Source organism: Oryx dammah, unplaced genomic scaffold, assembly GCF_014754425.2.
Source record: "Oryx dammah isolate SB20612 unplaced genomic scaffold, SCBI_Odam_1.1 HiC_scaffold_24, whole genome shotgun sequence".
NCBI lineage: Eukaryota > Metazoa > Chordata > Mammalia > Artiodactyla > Bovidae > Oryx > Oryx dammah.
The window spans coordinates 35,552,569-35,569,456 of NW_024070208.1; the positions used below are offsets into that span (position 1 = coordinate 35,552,569).

At 51.3% G+C, this 16,888-nt stretch overlaps 1 protein-coding gene across 2 annotated transcripts in view; it reads left to right on the top strand.

The window, feature by feature from the left end:
* LATS2 (large tumor suppressor kinase 2) overlaps positions 1-16,888 on the top strand; it is a 34,463-nt gene that overhangs the window by 10,624 nt on the left and 6,951 nt on the right. For both annotated transcript variants that reach the window (XM_040266793.1, XM_040266794.1), the window contains exons 3-6: positions 10,667-10,799; positions 11,906-13,119; positions 13,976-14,558; positions 15,757-15,939. In XM_040266793.1, the coding sequence (XP_040122727.1) occupies positions 10,667-10,799; positions 11,906-13,119; positions 13,976-14,558; positions 15,757-15,939 (2,113 nt within the window). The remainder of the gene's footprint in view (positions 1-10,666; positions 10,800-11,905; positions 13,120-13,975; positions 14,559-15,756; positions 15,940-16,888) is intronic.

The following is a 16,888-nucleotide window of genomic DNA, read 5'->3' on the forward strand; positions in this document are numbered from 1 at the left end:
CCAGCACGATCCAAAGATCTCAGCTCTCCGCAAAGGGTGCCCCTGGGAGGACTGGCAAGCTTTCCCCCATAGCCCTTTTTAAGGTTTATTTGGCTTATTCTGGGTTGTGATGGGAAAGAGGCAGGCTTCCTTTAACCTGTTTTTGTTTTGTGCGTTTTTTAATTCAGGGGGAAGGTTGATTAGCATGAAGTGGCTCTTTGACTCTTTTTCCTCCTGTTTTAAAAGATAGCACATATGATGTTAGAGGAGATGTAACTATATTAAAGAAAAGAGAAAGACTAGAATAAAAAGCTTCAGAAATCATCAGAATGGTGCAACACAGTGTGACGTCTCCAGTTAGTGGTGTGAAAGTGAAAGTCGCTCAGTCCTGTCTGACTCTTTGCGACCCCATGGACTATACAGCCCATGGAATTCTTCAGGCCAGAATACTGTGGGTAGCCTTTCCCTTCTCCAGGGGATCTTCCCAACCCAGCAATCAAACCCAGGTTTCCCACATTGCAGGCAGATTCTTTACCAGCTGAGCTACAAGGGAAGCCCAAGAATACTGGAGTAGGTAGCCTATCCCTTCTCCAGGGGATCTTCCTGACCCAGAAATTGAACTGGGGTCTCCTGCTTTGCAGGCGGATTCTTTACCAACTGAGCTGTCAGGGTGGAGGCACCAAATACACGTAAACACACACAGGAACCATGTACTTAGCAATGCTGAGCTGTGTATGGGGTATCAGTGACACGTAACCAGTAAAAATGCCCTTGCCTCATGAAACGGCTTCTGAAGGCAGGTGCTTTACCAGCACCTGTTGTGTGGAAGTCAGAGCTGGGTGAATGAGGACACAAGCCGGGCACTTCTGCTGCTTGGGGACTGAGCAGGGTTCATGCTCAGGGCACCTCAGGAAGGCTTGAGCACCTTCAGTTCCTTAGAAATAACCTAATTATGCACTCCTGGCCTCGGAGTCCCGGGACCTGGGAGAAAAGAAACAACTTCCCCTTTTACTTCTAAAAGCTCCGTCAACCCTCTTGTAGTTTCTTACCAGATAATCTACATTTCTCAGACAATCTGTTTGTGAGACTAGTGGTGCTGCTTGCAGGCTTCCTGGAGCCTCTGGGCCGTGCGGGAACTCTCCTATGGGTGATGAGCTTTGTTGCGTTGAGAATTGCTCCCCTCCAGCCCAGGGCTGTGAGCAACGGGTGCAGAGTGGTTAGTGCAAGTGACAGCAGAGGCTTGACCGTTCTTTGTGTGAGCATGTGAAGCAAGATCAGCTGCCAGCTGCTGCCCCCTGACAGACAGGTGAGATGGTTGTGATGGTCAGAAGGAGCCAGCCATCCCGGGGAAATAGTGGGTGAGAGTGCAGAGACTCAGCCTGACTGCAGAACTGAAAACCTCCTCCTGTAAGTCACTTACAAACAAAAGAGCTGTTGTTGCAGTTGTGATATAAAGAAACAAATCAGGCAAATGATCCAGAATTCAGGTGGGATCTCATTGTAGTAAAATCCATTAGTGATAATTGCAGTGCAGGAAATAATGAAGTGGGTACTGTTTCTAATACATTAAAACACAAATATAGTAAAATGAAGTATTGGGGTACCTGTAAGTTCCCATCAGCATTTAATTTATGTTAATTGCTAGCAGAAAGGACTGCCATTTTAATGCTCCTGAAATAATTCATCAGTTTGGTGTATAGTGTTACTTTATGACTTAAAACAACTCTGCCGTCACTCTGACCTTCCAACTCAGACTTTTTCCTGTCCTGGTTAGAGGGTACATTTCCTTTCAGAGAAATCTGGTTCGAAAGTTATTATCTGGGGGCTTCCCTGGTGGTCCAATGGTTTAGACTCCCCACTTCCAATGCAGGAGGTTAGCTTTAATTGCTGGTTGGGGAACTAAGATCCAACATGCTGTGAGGTGCGGCCAAAACGGGGGGAAAAGAATTTTAAAAAAGATTCCTAAGGCACATGGAAGGATGTTCAATATCACTAATAAAGAGAAATGCAAATCAAACCTGCAGTGAAGTACCCCCTCACAGAGGTCAGAATGGTCATTATCAGAAAGTCAACAAATAAATGCTAGAGAGGGTGTGGAGAAAACAGAATCCTCCTACACTGTTGGTGGGAATGTAAACTGGTGCAGCCACTATGGAGAACAGTATCGAGGTTTCTTAAAAAACTAAACATAGAGTTATGACCCAGCAATCCCACTACTGGGCGTAAATCCAGAAAATATAAAAACTCTAGTTCAGAAAGGTATATCCACCTCTGTGTTCAGAGCAGCATTGTTTACAATAGCCGAGACATGGCAGCGACCTAAATGTACATCAGGGAATGAGTGGATAAGATGTGGTGTGTGTATACACACAGTAGCATATGTGTCTGCCATAAACAATGAAATAATGCCATTTGCAGCAACTTAGAGATTGTCAAATTCAGTGAAGCAAGTCAGAGAAAGATAATCATTAGTTATATGTGGAATCTGACTTTTTTAAAAGATACAAATGAATTTATTTACAAAATAGTCTTACAGATACCAAAAACAACATTATGGTTAACAAAGGCGAAATGTGGAGGGGAGGGATAAATAAGGAGTTTGTAACATATACACACTAATTTGTAAAATAGGTAACCAACAAGGACTTAACCATATAGCACAAGGAACTCTACTCAATATCCTATGAAAACCTATGTGAGAAAATCTGAAAAAGAATAATAGAGGTATATGTATAATTGAATCACTTCGCTGTACACCTGAAACTGATGACATTATAAATCAAAGATACTCCAATTAAGAAAGAAAATGATGCCCAGGTGGGAGGAATACCAAAGGGCAGCCATTGGCAAAGTACCCAGCTGAAGAGTCAAGAGGGGACTTGATGTTTTATCACTTATCACAAGTGTTCTATCACTTATTTTTTAATACGTGGTCAGAATGATGTGTCCCTGAAGAGGTCACTGCCTCTCTGAAAGCAGACCCTTGTTTTTCTCCGGGAAGGTCCCCTTGTGGATGCAGCGAGGCCCGTGGTCTCCTGTCGGGTCGGTGACTTTGGAGGCGGCACCGAAGGGGATGCGAGCTGCCTGCGCGCGAAGTCTCCGCTGTGGGGTGTGGGGTCCTGGGTGGAGGAGGGCTGAGGGGCACCGCAGGGTCACCGGGTGAGGTGGCCCCTCTGAGTCGAAGACCAGGGGTGTGTGGGGCTGAGCTCGGGCCGCGCCCCCAGAGCGGCACCCCCACACCGCGCCCTGCCGTGTGAGGGGCGCCGGGCGCGCAGCCTGTGCATCCGCTGTGGAGACAGCAGGAGGGCGGTGGGCAGCTGGGAGCGCGGCCTGGCGGCCTGTGGACGGAGGGCCTCCCTGCCCGCAGGTCCAGGCGGAGCCGTCGTGACGGAGAGGCGGGGTCGGGGCGAGGGCACCGCTCACGAGAAACCCACGGCCCTGGACCCCTAGACAGCTGAGCCGATGAGAAAGCAACTAAGCTTAGTTTTTTGAGAGATTTAAAATATTCAAAAATTCAAGCAAAACCGCACGCTTTTGTTTTTCTAAACGTGCGATTCAAAAATAAAAATAAAAAAAATAAACGTGCGATTCCTCTACGCCCGCGGGGGGCGCCCGCTGGCTCCAGGAGGTATTCAGATGGGACCTGCCTCCGGCCGGGAGGCTGAACCTCCTTGACCCGTGCTGAGAACACAGCGGGCGCACCCAGACAGGCAGCCACGCAGGGACTGTGGGACCTCCCTGGAGGCCTGGGCTGAGACTCCGCGCTCCCAGTGCAGGGGCTTGGGTTCGGTCCCTCCTGGGGCACTGAGCCCTGTGTGCAGCCGCGAAGAGCTCACAGGCCGCAAACAGAGACACAGCCCGCAAGTGAAAGATCCCAGTGCCACAGCTCAAGAACCGGTGCAGCGAAACACGTAAAAACAAATAGCTGAAAACAAAACAGAGGCACGCAGTAGCTTCCTGGGAGAGTTGGTGTGGAGCAGACTGTCCCACTCGGGCACCTGGGTGATGGTATCAGGACAGTGACTCACTTGTAAAATTTATTTTTAAAACCAAAAACATTTTGTATTGGGGTATAGCTGGTTAATAACGTTGTGATAGTTTCAGGTGGACAGCAAAGGGACTCAGCCATATGTGTAATGTATCCATTCTCCCCCAAACTCCCCACCTATGCAGGCTGCCACATAACACTGACTGCTCACCTTGTTGGATGCTACACGGTTCTACAGACACCTGACATGAGCTGAGGGAGTGTCTAAGGTTTCAGAGACCTTTTTCCTAAAATAATTTTTATTATTTACTTTTGGCTGTGGTTGTTGCTGTGTGCAGGCTTTCTCTAGTTGCAGCGAGCTGGAGTGACTCTTCGTTGTGGGTGCATGGGCATCTCATGCAGTGGTTTCTCTAGAGCACGCGGGTTTCAGTAGTTGTGACACATGGGTATGACAGTTGTGGCTTAGGGGCTCTGGAGCATGGACTCAAGTATATGTGGCTCTGGGCTTAGTTGCTCTGCTGCCTGTGGGATCTTCCTGGACCAGGGTTCAAACCAGTGTCCTTTGCACTGCAAGACAGACTCTTAACAATTGGACCACCAGGGAAGTCCCTCAGAGACCTTTCTGATGTGTCTGTGTACATATGCGCTAGCCTGGGAGTGGGGAGGTCCTGCGTGAATGAGGCGGTCCAGAGGAGAGAGGCTACTTGAGGGGTGACTCTTCCCCAAGCGTCTCGTGGCTCCTGTGAAGAAAGGAGTTATCTTCTGATGGGAAGGTGTTGCCTGCTGACAGCACTTGGGCATTTTTAGTGAGGTGTTTTTCCAACTACAGAGCAGGATCCTTGAATGAGTGGAATAATCGGTTTTGTGGGCTCTGATAACAGTGCAGAGTCAGATCACACATAAATAAGGTTAAGTGTTGTTCTTATGAAATTGTGAGAGTGAAGACAAAACTGCCGTGTACTATAGATGGACTGCTAGCCTTTCCTGCCTGGAGGATGACAGGCCACCTGTAACTCCTGGAGGCTCCACATTCCTCAGAAATGGAGAGAGAAGCCCTGATTTTAAAACTGAAAATTACATTTTCACTACCCTTTTTTCAAAACTAAATTGTCATAAAACAGATTGGATCTTTGTTTAGTTTAGGGTTTTCAGCTAGAAAAAGAATACTAAGTATTATTTGTGAATTTCTGAGAAAGGAGATTTCATTTGATTGAATCTGTAAAGCCACTCAGCAGACATTCTTTTTTTTTTTTTGGAGTACTACACTCTTCCTTCATTGGTCCGGTAATGTCTGGTCTGCCGCTCTGATGGGACCTTCGGGCTCAGAGCAATCATGCTGGGTCCCTGGAGCCGGCAGCGTTCGTGTTACTGCCGGGGTCATGCCTCTCTGCCCCAGGGGTGGAAGTGTGTTGTCGCTGAGGATGTCAGCCTCTCACGCTGCCGGAAAGCCTTCCTGGCAGGTGACTTGAGGAAGTGTCCAGCGAATAATTTTTCCTTCAGAAGCACACTTCACGGCACTGCTGGCCAAGGGAGCGGGGCACTCACACCACAGCGCTGGAGCCCCACGTATTCCACATGGGGGCGCTGGGCGGCGCTCTAGCTGCTGCCCCAGCATCCTTGTGCTGCAGGCTGCCCATTGGGCTCCGAAGGTTGGCAGGCCTCTCCATCCATCCGCGATGGGCGGCTGTGTCACAGACCCCACCTTCCCTAGAAGTCCAGTGGTTAAGATTCTTTGTGGTGAGGACAAAAAGTTGTTTTCTCTTATCTGTTTTTTCCTCTAAATTATTTAGCATTTTAATCCCACTTCCTTATTTAACTTTAAAATGATCTGTTTACATTTAGTGGAAGGACAAGGAAAGGGACATTTCAAAGAGTAAATAAACAGAACATTCCAACACAACTTGCAAGGGCATCTGTGAGACAGGATTCTGGTATAGCCTTTACCAAGGTCAGGGCTTGTGTCACAGCCTTTCATTACCTTTCCTGCCTGTTTTAGAGCTTGTCTACAGAAAATCAGCCTCTTTGCATAGATTTTAGAATCATACAACATGCTAATTTTTGCTTTTATAAGGTAATAAGTATTTCCCTTGAATACTTATTGCTTACACATTTCTTACACATTGCTCAGTGTAAGAAATGAGAACATCCTTTGGCTTCAAGTCAGAGCAACTAATCCCATCCAGGTGGGACTGACTTGGTGGCCCAGAGCAGCCCAGCTTTACTTGCCACCACAGCTGCTGTAACTGGCCCAGGCGGCGGGCAGGTGGGTGGTGAGAACCTGCAGGTGGGGACTCCTCCCTAGCACCCAGAGCGGAGAGGGGACCATGACAGTGCTGGCATCAGTTGCTCTATAACAGACACAAGTTCTCCGAGCTCCTCTCCCTCCACCCCATCCTTGTCATCGTTGTAATTTTCAGTAAATTGCTTATCTGCCTTGTTGTTAAGTCGCTAAGCCGTGTCTGACTCTGCTACCACATGGACTGCAGCACACCAGGCTTCCCTGTCCTTCACTATCTCCCAGAGTTTGCTCAGACTTATGTTCATTTAGTCAGTGATGACATCCAACCATCTAATCCTCTGCTACCCTCTTCTCCTTCTCCTCCTTTCCCAGCATCAGGGTCTTTTCCAGTGAGTCAGTTCTTCGCATCAGGTGGCCAAAGTATCAGAGCTTCAGCTTCAGCATCAGTCCTTCCAGTGAATATTCAGGGTTGATTTCCTTTAGGATTGACTGATTGGATCTCCTTGCTGTCCAAGGGACTCTCAAGAGTCTTCTCCAATACAATTCAAAGGTATCAATTCTTTGCCACCCGGCCTTCTTTATGGTCCAACTCTCACATATGTACATAATTACTGGGAAAACCATAGATAACTTTGACTTATATGGACCTTTGTTGGCAAAGTGATGTCTCTGGTTTTTAATACACTGTCTAGGTTTGTTATAGCTTTCCTCCCAGGGAGCAAGCATCTTTTAATTTCATGGTTGCAGTCATCCATCTTAGTCTTGCCTTTTCCATCTTTGACACTTGGCTGGCGGTGCTCATTTCTCAGGATGACTGGCAGGCAGGACAGGGCTTAGGTACAGAGCCCTCTGCACGCCTTCACTCTGCTGGCATCCTGCCGAGTTCTTGCCAACAGCCTCTCCATGCAGACTCTCCAGCAGGGGCTCACATTTTGGAAATTCTCGGCCTAGAGCCGAGCCTCCTGGTGTACAGACTGCCCCACGTGGGGTCACTCGGTTGTTTTCTCAGAGAATATATCCATGCTCTGCTGTGGATGACCAGTTACTGTGCAGGGTTCAGTCCGCCACCTGCGGGCACAGGACCAGCCAGAGATCACAGCTTCCCTGAGACAAGGAGCATATGTGTAGCCAGGTCACACACAGCAGAGCACATGTGTATCCACAGAGCAAGAAAAGGATACACGTGCTGACACGCAGCGGGAGCCCCCACACATGCACAGTCTCTGGAAGCCAGTCTTGATGGAGGGAAGGAAGCATCTGTATGACATCTGCATCCTCACATCCCTGCCCCTGGTCGCCCGTGGGCTGACCGTCCCCTGCACAGTGGGACCACGGCTGCACAGGGGCTACTGTGGACACACACGAGACACAGCAGCTGCTCATTTAAAAAGTGTGGACTGGAGCTCGAAGGTCTGTGACAAGGATGCTTGGTGAGGAGGCCTGTGTGCTTTTTGCAGGGAAACATCCGAATGGCAGGACTGGACGGCAGTAGTTATCTGCCCGGGAGAGTCTTCCCCCACACTCAGCCCGCTGAGTCCCAGGAGCCGACCCTGGCTTGTCACGGTGATGAAACCTGCAGTGGTGCTTCTGCTCCGCTGGCTGCCCCCGTCCTCTGGTGCAGGCTTGTCCCCGCCGGTCAGGCGGTCCCCCCGACGGGGCCTGTTTCCCGATCCCTTGCCACCCACATGTGTGCCCTGGGCCTGGGGTCCCGCTACTCACACACTGGCCTCCAGCACTGTGGGCTGAGACAGACTGAATCTGCGTTAAGAAAACCAGAGTTCCCAACAAGAATGAATTCAAATTCCACATAAATTCATTACTGAAAAAAATAGATGTGTTTTTCTTCAAAAGAGGTTGGACCTAAGTTACCATAACAACTGTATACAAGACTATAGTGCTTCTTTAAGAACAAATCATGGAGATATAAGAATAGTTTTGTAGTTAAATATGAATCCAACCAAACTTCTTATTTGAGGGACTGTGAAGTTGCAAGACAATGTAGAAAGCAGTACTTCCTGCTGACTGTGCAGCCAGATTATGACAAATAGAAGCAAAGTTGGTGCTTTATTATCAGGCTCCTAACAGGACAACTGGAATAATCTATGGGATATATTGGAATAAAAATACATTTTTAAGGTTAAGTTTCACTCATCACACCAGTAATCAATATTGCAATAATCTCATTTTCTGGTGAAATATTATTTCTTGGTGTTTTGTTAAATCTCTGTTCGTGATTATATTAAATATCTGTAAATTTAACTTTCCATAAAACTGATCTTAACAAATTGAGTTTATTTAGCAAACCCAGCCATTCAGAGTTGAAGTAAAATTAATAAGTGGACATATTTTTCAGGTTATACCTGCAGTAAAAGTAATTACCCATTGTCTACTGCTATGTAACAAACCATCCCAGAAATTTTAGCGGCTGAAGAACAACCATAGTTTATTACTTATTATGATCCTCTGGGCTGTCCAGCTGTGTTGCTGGGGTTGAGCATCCAGGCTGTTTGCTCATATGTTGGAACTGCAGCTGAGTCTGGGGGATGGCATTGGCCTGATCCTGCTCCCTGGAGCAGACTGCAGGCCACCAAGATTCTAGGGGCAGAGCTGAGCCTGTGCACATGAGACTGCAGGTGTTGTCATGCTCATTTCTGGACACAGGGACATGTGAAGAGAAGGTTCATGACAGTAGACTGGTCTGTGGTTCCCCGCACCCTGCTCTGACTGACTACCAGCCAAGAATACCTTTTCTCCACCGTCTGCCCACATCCTGCTGTCGTTGAAGAGCCAGCTGTGTGCCGTCATCTGGCCTGAGGACAGTCCCTGGTTCCTCTCCCTTCTCTGGCCCTCTTCCCCGAAACTCATCCTGCTAGCAGTGTTGGGGGGTGGGGGTGGGGGGCACTTGTCCTTCCAGGACTGTTCTGGAAGAGGTGGGCGGAGCTGTCCTGCCAGGCCTGTCCCGGGGACCCATGCTCTCTCACCCACTGTAGCCCTTCCCCTGGCTCCCTCCCTAGTGTGGGGGAAGGCTGGTTCTCTGACTTCCACAGACCAGACAGGAATGTCTCCGTCCAGTCACAGAAGTTTTCTCAGGAGGAGCAGAAGACAAAGTCTTCCAGGCCTACCATCAAGATCTGGGTGGGTCAGTTTGTGTGAGGAAGAGGAAACAGAGATCAAATTGCCAACATCCGTTGGATCATCGAAAAAGCAAGAGTTCCAGAAAAACATCTACTTCTTTATTGACTATGCCAAAGCCTTTGACTGTGTGGATCACAACAAACTGTGGAAAATTCTTCAAGAGATGGAATACCAGACCACTTGACCTGCCTTCTGAGAAATGTTTGCAGGTCAAGAAGCAACAGTTAGAACTGGACATGGAACAACACACTGGTTCCAAACTAGGAAAGGAGTACATCAAGGCTGTATATTGTCACCCTGCTTATTTAACTTACATGCAGAGTACATCATGTGAAATGCCAGACTAGATAAAGCACAAGCTGGACTCAAGATTGCCAGCAGAAATATCAATAACCTCAGATATGCAGATGACACCATCCTTATGGCAGAAAGCAAAGAACTAAAGAGCCTTTTGATGAAAGTGAAAGAGAGTGAAAAAGATGGCTTAAAACTCAACATTCAGAAAACTAAGATCATGGCATCCGGTCCCATCACTTCATGGCAAATAGATGGGGAAACAGTGGAAACACTGACAGACTTAATGTTTGAGGGGCTCCAAAATCACTGCAGATGGTGACTGCAGGTATGAAATTAAAAGATGCTTGCTGCTTGGAAGAAAAGCTGTGACCAACCTAGACAGCATATAAAAAGCAGAGACATTACTTTGCCAACAAAGGTCTCTCTAGTCAAAGCTATGGTTTTTCCAGTAGTCATATATGGATGTGAGAGTTGGACTTAGAAAGAAAGCTGAGCACCGAAGAATTGATGCTTTTGAACTGTGGTGTTGGAGAAGGCTCTTTGAGAGTCCTTTGGATTGCAAGGGGATCCAACCAGTCCATCCTAAAGGAAATCAATCCTGAATATTCATTGGAAGAACTGATCCTGAAGCTGAAACTCCAATACTTTGACCACCTGATTGGAAGAACTGACTCAGTGGAAAAGACCCTGATGCTGGGAAAGACTGAAGGCAGGAGGAGAAGGAAACGACAGAGGATGAGATGGTTGGATGGCATCACTGACTCGATGGGCATGAGTTTGAGCATGTTTCAGGAGTTGGTGAAGGACGGGGAAGCCTGGCATGCTGCAGTCCATGGGCTCACAAAGAGTAAGACACTACTGAGTGACTGCACTGAGCGTGTGTGAGGTTAATCAGCCCCAAGATAAGTCCCCAGCAGTTCTTGCTCCACTGACTCGGAGGCGGGTGCGGGACAGAAAGGCTGTCCCTGGAAGCTTCACGTGACCCACGCCCAGGCCCCCAGCTAATGTCTCTGTGCTCCCCTCTCCAGGAGATGGCGGGCAGGGCCCTCAAGCAGACCGGCAGCCGCAGCATCGAGGCCGCCCTGGAGTTCATCAGTAAGATGGGCTACCTGGAGCCAGGCAAGGAGCAGATCGTGCGGGTTGTCAAGCAGACCTCCCCAGGTGAGTGCACTGGGGGCTATGGAGAGGCGGCTGTGGGGAGAGGGCCTCCTGGCCATCGTGCTGCCCACCTCCCTCACAGGAGTCGGGGTACGGGGACTGAACCTGCCCTACCCAACATCCTATATACCCCAGGGTGGGGGCAGATTGACACTTAGCTGGGTCCTTCCTTCCTGGGGGTTTGTGGAGTTCTGTTCATGAAAGGGAAAATTCAAAATGAAAATTAGGCCATTCAGCAGATTCTTTCTTCTGGCCTTTCGGGGAGTCTTACTTATTTCATTGATTCTAAAACACACTTGTTTCTCACTCTGTGAGCTCAGAGAGCAGGCTGCACCGGTGGCAGGCGGCTCCAGAGTACAGTGCCTCAGGCAGAGATGTGGGAAAGCCACTCCCACCATACTCCCGGGGAGGGAGGACCAGTTGCCTCAGCGCCCCTGCCTGCTAGTCAGTGGGTGTTTCTCTTCCTGGGTAGAGCAGATGGAGCCATTTTGGGGACCTGAGGCCCCTGGGGGGCAATAAGGGATTCAGGATATTGACCAGAAGGAGTTTTCCCTGGAGACCTTGGATAAACCCAGTTCATCTGCTGAGTGAGGAACTTGCAAGGGCTTTGTATTAAATGCATTTTACCTTCCTTGAGATGAGAACACAGGTTTCCCTTTTCTTTTTGAAGGCATAACATTTCAAAAATGTATTTATCTACTACATATCTTCAAAATATATAAACTAGAAATTGACAGAATTAAAAGAACAATAGAAAAATATATTTTCACTGTGGGTGAATTTAACCATCTGTCTCAGGCACTGACTGAGAAACGCAGAGTGAAAACGGTGAGAACACGCGCATTTGCCCGTCACATTTCGCTTCTCTTGATTGAGGAGCGCCCTTAAGCATTGCCTTGCTGCCGCCACGTCCAGACCCTTGGGATCTCGGGGTCTGGGTGGCAGCTCATCCCCCGCCCCGGCCCTGGGGGCAGCCCCGGCGCTGGTGCTTCATCTTGCCCTGGGGGGCTCTGCCGGGGCTCCTGCGGCCCTGGGAGGAGGGTACCCGACCGGCGACGCGGGGCCTTCTGCCCGCGGCCCTCTAACGCTGCCTCCGTCTCTGCCCACAGGGAAGGGCCTGGCGCCGGCCCCCGGGCCACGGAGGCCAAGCTTCGAAGCACCGGGCGAGCCTTTCCCGCCCTTCACGCAGGTGGCCGGGCCGGCTTTCGAGGGCCCCGCCGCCCTGGAGGAAGCGCCCCGCCCGTACCCAGACTTCCTCTTCGCCGGCGTCGGGCCTCCTTGTCGTCCGCACCCGCCCAAGGGCTACACGGCCGCCGGGGAGGCAGCTCGCATGGGCCTCGCGGGTCCCGGGGGCGCGCACTACAGAGCCCCGCTGCTGGTGCCCGCGGAGCCCCTGGGCTATGGCATCCAGCGCAGCTCCTCCTTCCAAAGCAAGGCGACCCCGGAGGCCGGCGCGTACGCGGGGCTGGCCGCCAAGGGCGCGGCCGCGCCGGTGCCAACCCCCGGCCTCCCGTTCCCAGCCCCCGGCGCCGCCTACGCTCCGGCCCCGCACCCCAAGCCGCCACACCAGGGACACCCGGGGCCCCCCCGGGGCGCCGCGTTCGCCGGCGACAGCGCCCCGCCCGGCCTGGCCGCCCCCGCGCGCACTGGCCTGGGCGCCGAGCGTTTCGAGCCGGGCGCGCCGTCTTGGTCGGGCGCCGGCCTGGCCCGGCGGGACTCGCTCCCCAAGCCCGGCCCCAGCCGCACCGGTTCGTTCAGCGGCGCCGCGGCCCCGCCCAACGCCGTGACGGCCGTCACGGCCGCGCGCATCCTGCACCCGGTGCGGAGCGTGCGCGTGCTGCGGCCTGAACCCCAGACGGCCGTGGGGCCCTCGCACCCAGCTTGGGCGCCGGCGCCCCCGCCCGACGGCCCGGAGCCCGCGGAGGAGCTCGCAGGGGGCGCTGAGGCGCGGGGCCGGCCCCCGCCTTATCCGCGGCACTTGCTGCGGCCGCAGGCCCGTGCCGAGCCGCTCGACGTGGACGGGCTGTGCGCTGGGCTGCAGCAGGGCCTCCGGGGCGGCCGCGCCTCTGAGCCCCCCGACGGCAGCCCCGCGAGCCCCGGGGCCACCAAAGCCGACAGGGTGGGCAGGGACCGGAAGCAGATCCAGACATCCCCGGTGCCCGTGCGTAGGGGCGGCCGCGACGAGGACAGGCGTGAGTCGCGCATCAAGAGCTACTCGCCTTCGGCCTTCAAGTTCTTCATGGAGCAGCACGTGGAGAACGTGCTCAAGACCCACCAGCAGAAGGTGGCACGCCGGCTGCAGCTGGAGCAGGAGATGGCGAAGGTGGGCGCAGGGTACGCCTGGTGTCGGGTTCCCAGTGGGAGAAGCCTCCCCGCATCGTGTCCCCTGTCCCGGCTCGGGGTGGGGAGGACTGTGCGGATGTGCCCCCGGTGAACGAACGCGTTGCTTGTTACGGCGTGTCCTTTCCGGGGAGCAAATCCATCAAGGCTCTTCAACTGGTAAAGAAACACTTTGAAAGAGGAGAAAGAAAACTTGAGGTTTTACACACTGACATTGTGGGAATTTTAAAGAGAAGTAAAGCTATTAGTGATTCAGTTCATTCTTAATGAAGTCTATAGTTATTAAATAATGTTTGAAGTAGATGCTAGTTGACACTAAGCTGTTAGGGAACGTTAATTATTAGTGAAATTATTTATAGAAATGCTATGGTGATTTCAGATTCTAAAAAGTTTTAAAAATAAGATTGGATTCCAGTGAAAATGCTGTTCCATTTTCATTGACTTTTCTGTTTTCCCATTTTCCTCTGAACTGTCATTAAATTATTACATTGCTCTTAGAGTTCCAGGAATTTTACGGTCCCCTTTTGCACAAATTTTTAGTAATACAAGTTGTCTTTAGTTTTTAGAGCCTAAAAGTCAACCTGGAGAAAGAATTCCTTATTTTTACATCTCCCCTTTTGATTCTAAATCTGTGACTGTGGATGTAGAGAACCAACAGTCATTTTCTCACTTGTAGCATTGGCCCGGTTCTTCTGCACCCTCCTTTCCACAGATTATGGTGTGCCCTCCACTCTGGGGCTTCCTGTCCCCATGGGACCCATCCAGAGTGACCCTGTCCTGTTCCTCCTGCCCCCATGGAGCCCATCCAGTGTGACCCTGTCCTGTTTCCTCCTGCACAGGCTGGGCTCTGTGAGGCCGAGCAGGAGCAGATGAGAAAGATTCTTTACCAGAAGGAGTCCAATTACAATAGGCTCAAGCGGGCCAAGATGGACAAGTCCATGTTTGTGAAGGTGAAGACCCTGGGCGTTGGCGCCTTTGGGGAAGTGTGCCTGGCCTGTAAGGTGGACACGCATGCACTGTATGCCATGAAGACCCTGAGAAAGAAGGACGTCCTGAACCGCAACCAGGTGGCTCACGTCAAGGCAGAGCGGGACATCCTGGCGGAGGCGGACAATGAATGGGTGGTCAAGCTCTACTACTCCTTCCAGGACAAGGACAGCCTGTACTTTGTGATGGACTACATCCCGGGTGGGGACATGATGAGCCTGCTCATCCGCATGGAGGTGTTCCCCGAGCACCTGGCGCGCTTCTACATTGCTGAGCTGACGCTGGCCGTCGAGAGTGTTCACAGGATGGGCTTCATCCACCGGGACATCAAGCCCGACAACATTCTCATAGACCTTGACGGCCACATCAAGCTGACAGACTTCGGCCTCTGCACGGGGTTCAGGTGGACCCACAACTCCAAATACTACCAGAAAGGTACTGCCTCTATCTTCCTCTCCCTCACCCCATCCTGGTTGGGTGCATTTGTCCCCATGTGATTTCATAATTTGGTGTGATACCCTTTTCTCCATGAAGAAGTACTATGATGTGTGAGGTATTTGTTTTTAAGTTAGTGGCTTCAAGTTTTACTAAAATGTTTCAAGGACAGTAGGCCATAGGGTATCTTGGGGCCTGGCTGAGGAACCGTCACTGTGCCGTGTTAAATCGAACCTCCTGGCCTCCAGGGGAGCCCTCTCTTACAGCCCCCTGAGTCTCCCTACAGGTGCAGACCTGGCTGTGGGTCCAGCTTAACTGCACCTACTGTAGTTTCACTACTCAGAAAAGTGAGAAGTAGCTGGTCGTCATCTTATTTGTGGCTTGAATTCTTTTTTTATTTTATTTTATTTATTTATTTATTTTTGAGTGTTGTGAGTCTTCGTTGCTGTGAGGGTTTTTCTCTAGTTGCCAGGAATGGGGGGGACCCTTCCTTGGAGTGCACGGGCTTCTCCTTGTGATGGCCTCTCCCGTAGAGCATGGTCTCTAGAGCGCAGGCTCAGATGCTCCGAAGCATGTGGGATCTTCCCGGCTAGGGTTCAAGCTTGTGTCCCCTGCATTGGCAGGTGGATTCTTAACCACTGGACCACCGGGGAAGCCCTGGCTTGAATTCTTGAACTAGTTATTTTATTACTACAGCTCAGACAGTTTTTTTAACTCAAAACTAGTCCTATATCATTTGATTCATTCCTTTTTTAAAATTTGGCATTGAAATAATCTGTGTTCATATATTTGAAATCCTCAATCTTTTCCATGCTTATTTCAAAACATGTCTGACAAACAGGTGGTGTTAGCCTTTGAGATGGGCCTGAAAGGCGTTGGCAATGCTATCTCACTGTCCATGAGCCTGTCTTGCCAGCCCCACACTGTCACCCAGCCCTATGCACCAGCTCACAGCCCCCAGCACATGGCACAGCCCGTGCCGTGGCTCCTGTCCTGAGGCGCGTGTGTACGTCATGCTTGGGTCTGAGGCCCAGGACCACAGCCATTCTCGGAGCTGCCAGGGGACTCTCTCACTGTGTCAGGAGCTGGGTCAGGTTACTTTCCCTTTTGAAGCTGTAGGTTTATTGCATTGTTGAAAATTGTAAATTGATTTTGTTTTCTGTTCTCTTCTCTCCCCACCCTGCTTCTTGGGTGACAGGGAGTCACTCCCGGCAGGACAGCATGGAGCCCAGTGACCTCTGGGATGACGTGTCTAATTGCCGGTGTGGAGACCGGCTCAAGACCCTGGAGCAGAGGGCGCGGAGGCAGCACCAGCGGTGTCTGGCTCACTCCCTGGTTGGGACCCCAAACTACATCGCCCCTGAAGTGCTCCTCCGGAAAGGTATGTGCTTTGGCTCTGCACCCAAACTGGGTGATCTTTGAGGGTCCCAGCTCCTGTTGTCAGGGTCTCAGTGTCCCCATATGTCTCCCCACGGGAGCCTGAGAGTGGGGTTCTGTCAGCAGACAAACCTCCAGTGTATCCTCCTCTGCTCGGGAGCTGGCCCGGCGTCTCCACTTGCTCCTCCTCAGGCTGTAAGTGATAAGCTGGCTGCATGGTGGGCTTGCTCCCTAGAGCCCAGAGGAATTGTTTGAGGGTTGGGACTTGGTTCGAGGTCCTCACTGGGGCCCACCAACTTCCCTGGTCAGTGGGTGTGAGAATGCAGACCTTCCCTGTGTCTCTAGTTCTTCCCACAGGTCCAGAGGTCCCTTCGAGGTAAGCCTCGGGTGGGGTGCTCCAGCCCCTCCAGCAGGTGCTTGACCAGCATAAGAGGCACCTCTGATGGTCAGTTTTGGGGGTCCCCAGCGGAGGGGCAGTGTGTGTGGATCTGATTCCCTGTAAGAAACCCAAATAGCGCCAGACTGACTGTCCTCACCTGCGGTTTCCACTGTTGGAGCCAGCAGGCTCTGTCCTCACCGTGTTTTCTGTGAGCTGTGTGCCTCACGGCAGGTTGCCAGTGTCTCAGGGACTCAAGTATAAGGGCAGTGTATGTCCAGAGGTTGTTGGGCGTGTTAACCTCACTGCCCAGTACAGGCCGCCTTCTCTGTCCTTTCAAAGTGGGGGTGGGTGTTGGTCTGCAAGGGGGTTCACGGGTCTCCTTCAACCCTCTCATGGGCAGCAGCCCAGCAGAGCCTCCAGGGCCAGGCAGATAGGGGCCACAGGTCACACTTAGCAGGAATTCCGTGACAGTGAGAGCAGAGCGGGGCTCGGACTGGAATGTGGGACAGAATGAAAGATCAGCCTTCTCTGAAACCCCTACAAGGCCATCCTGCAAGAGGTGAGGAGCCTGGCT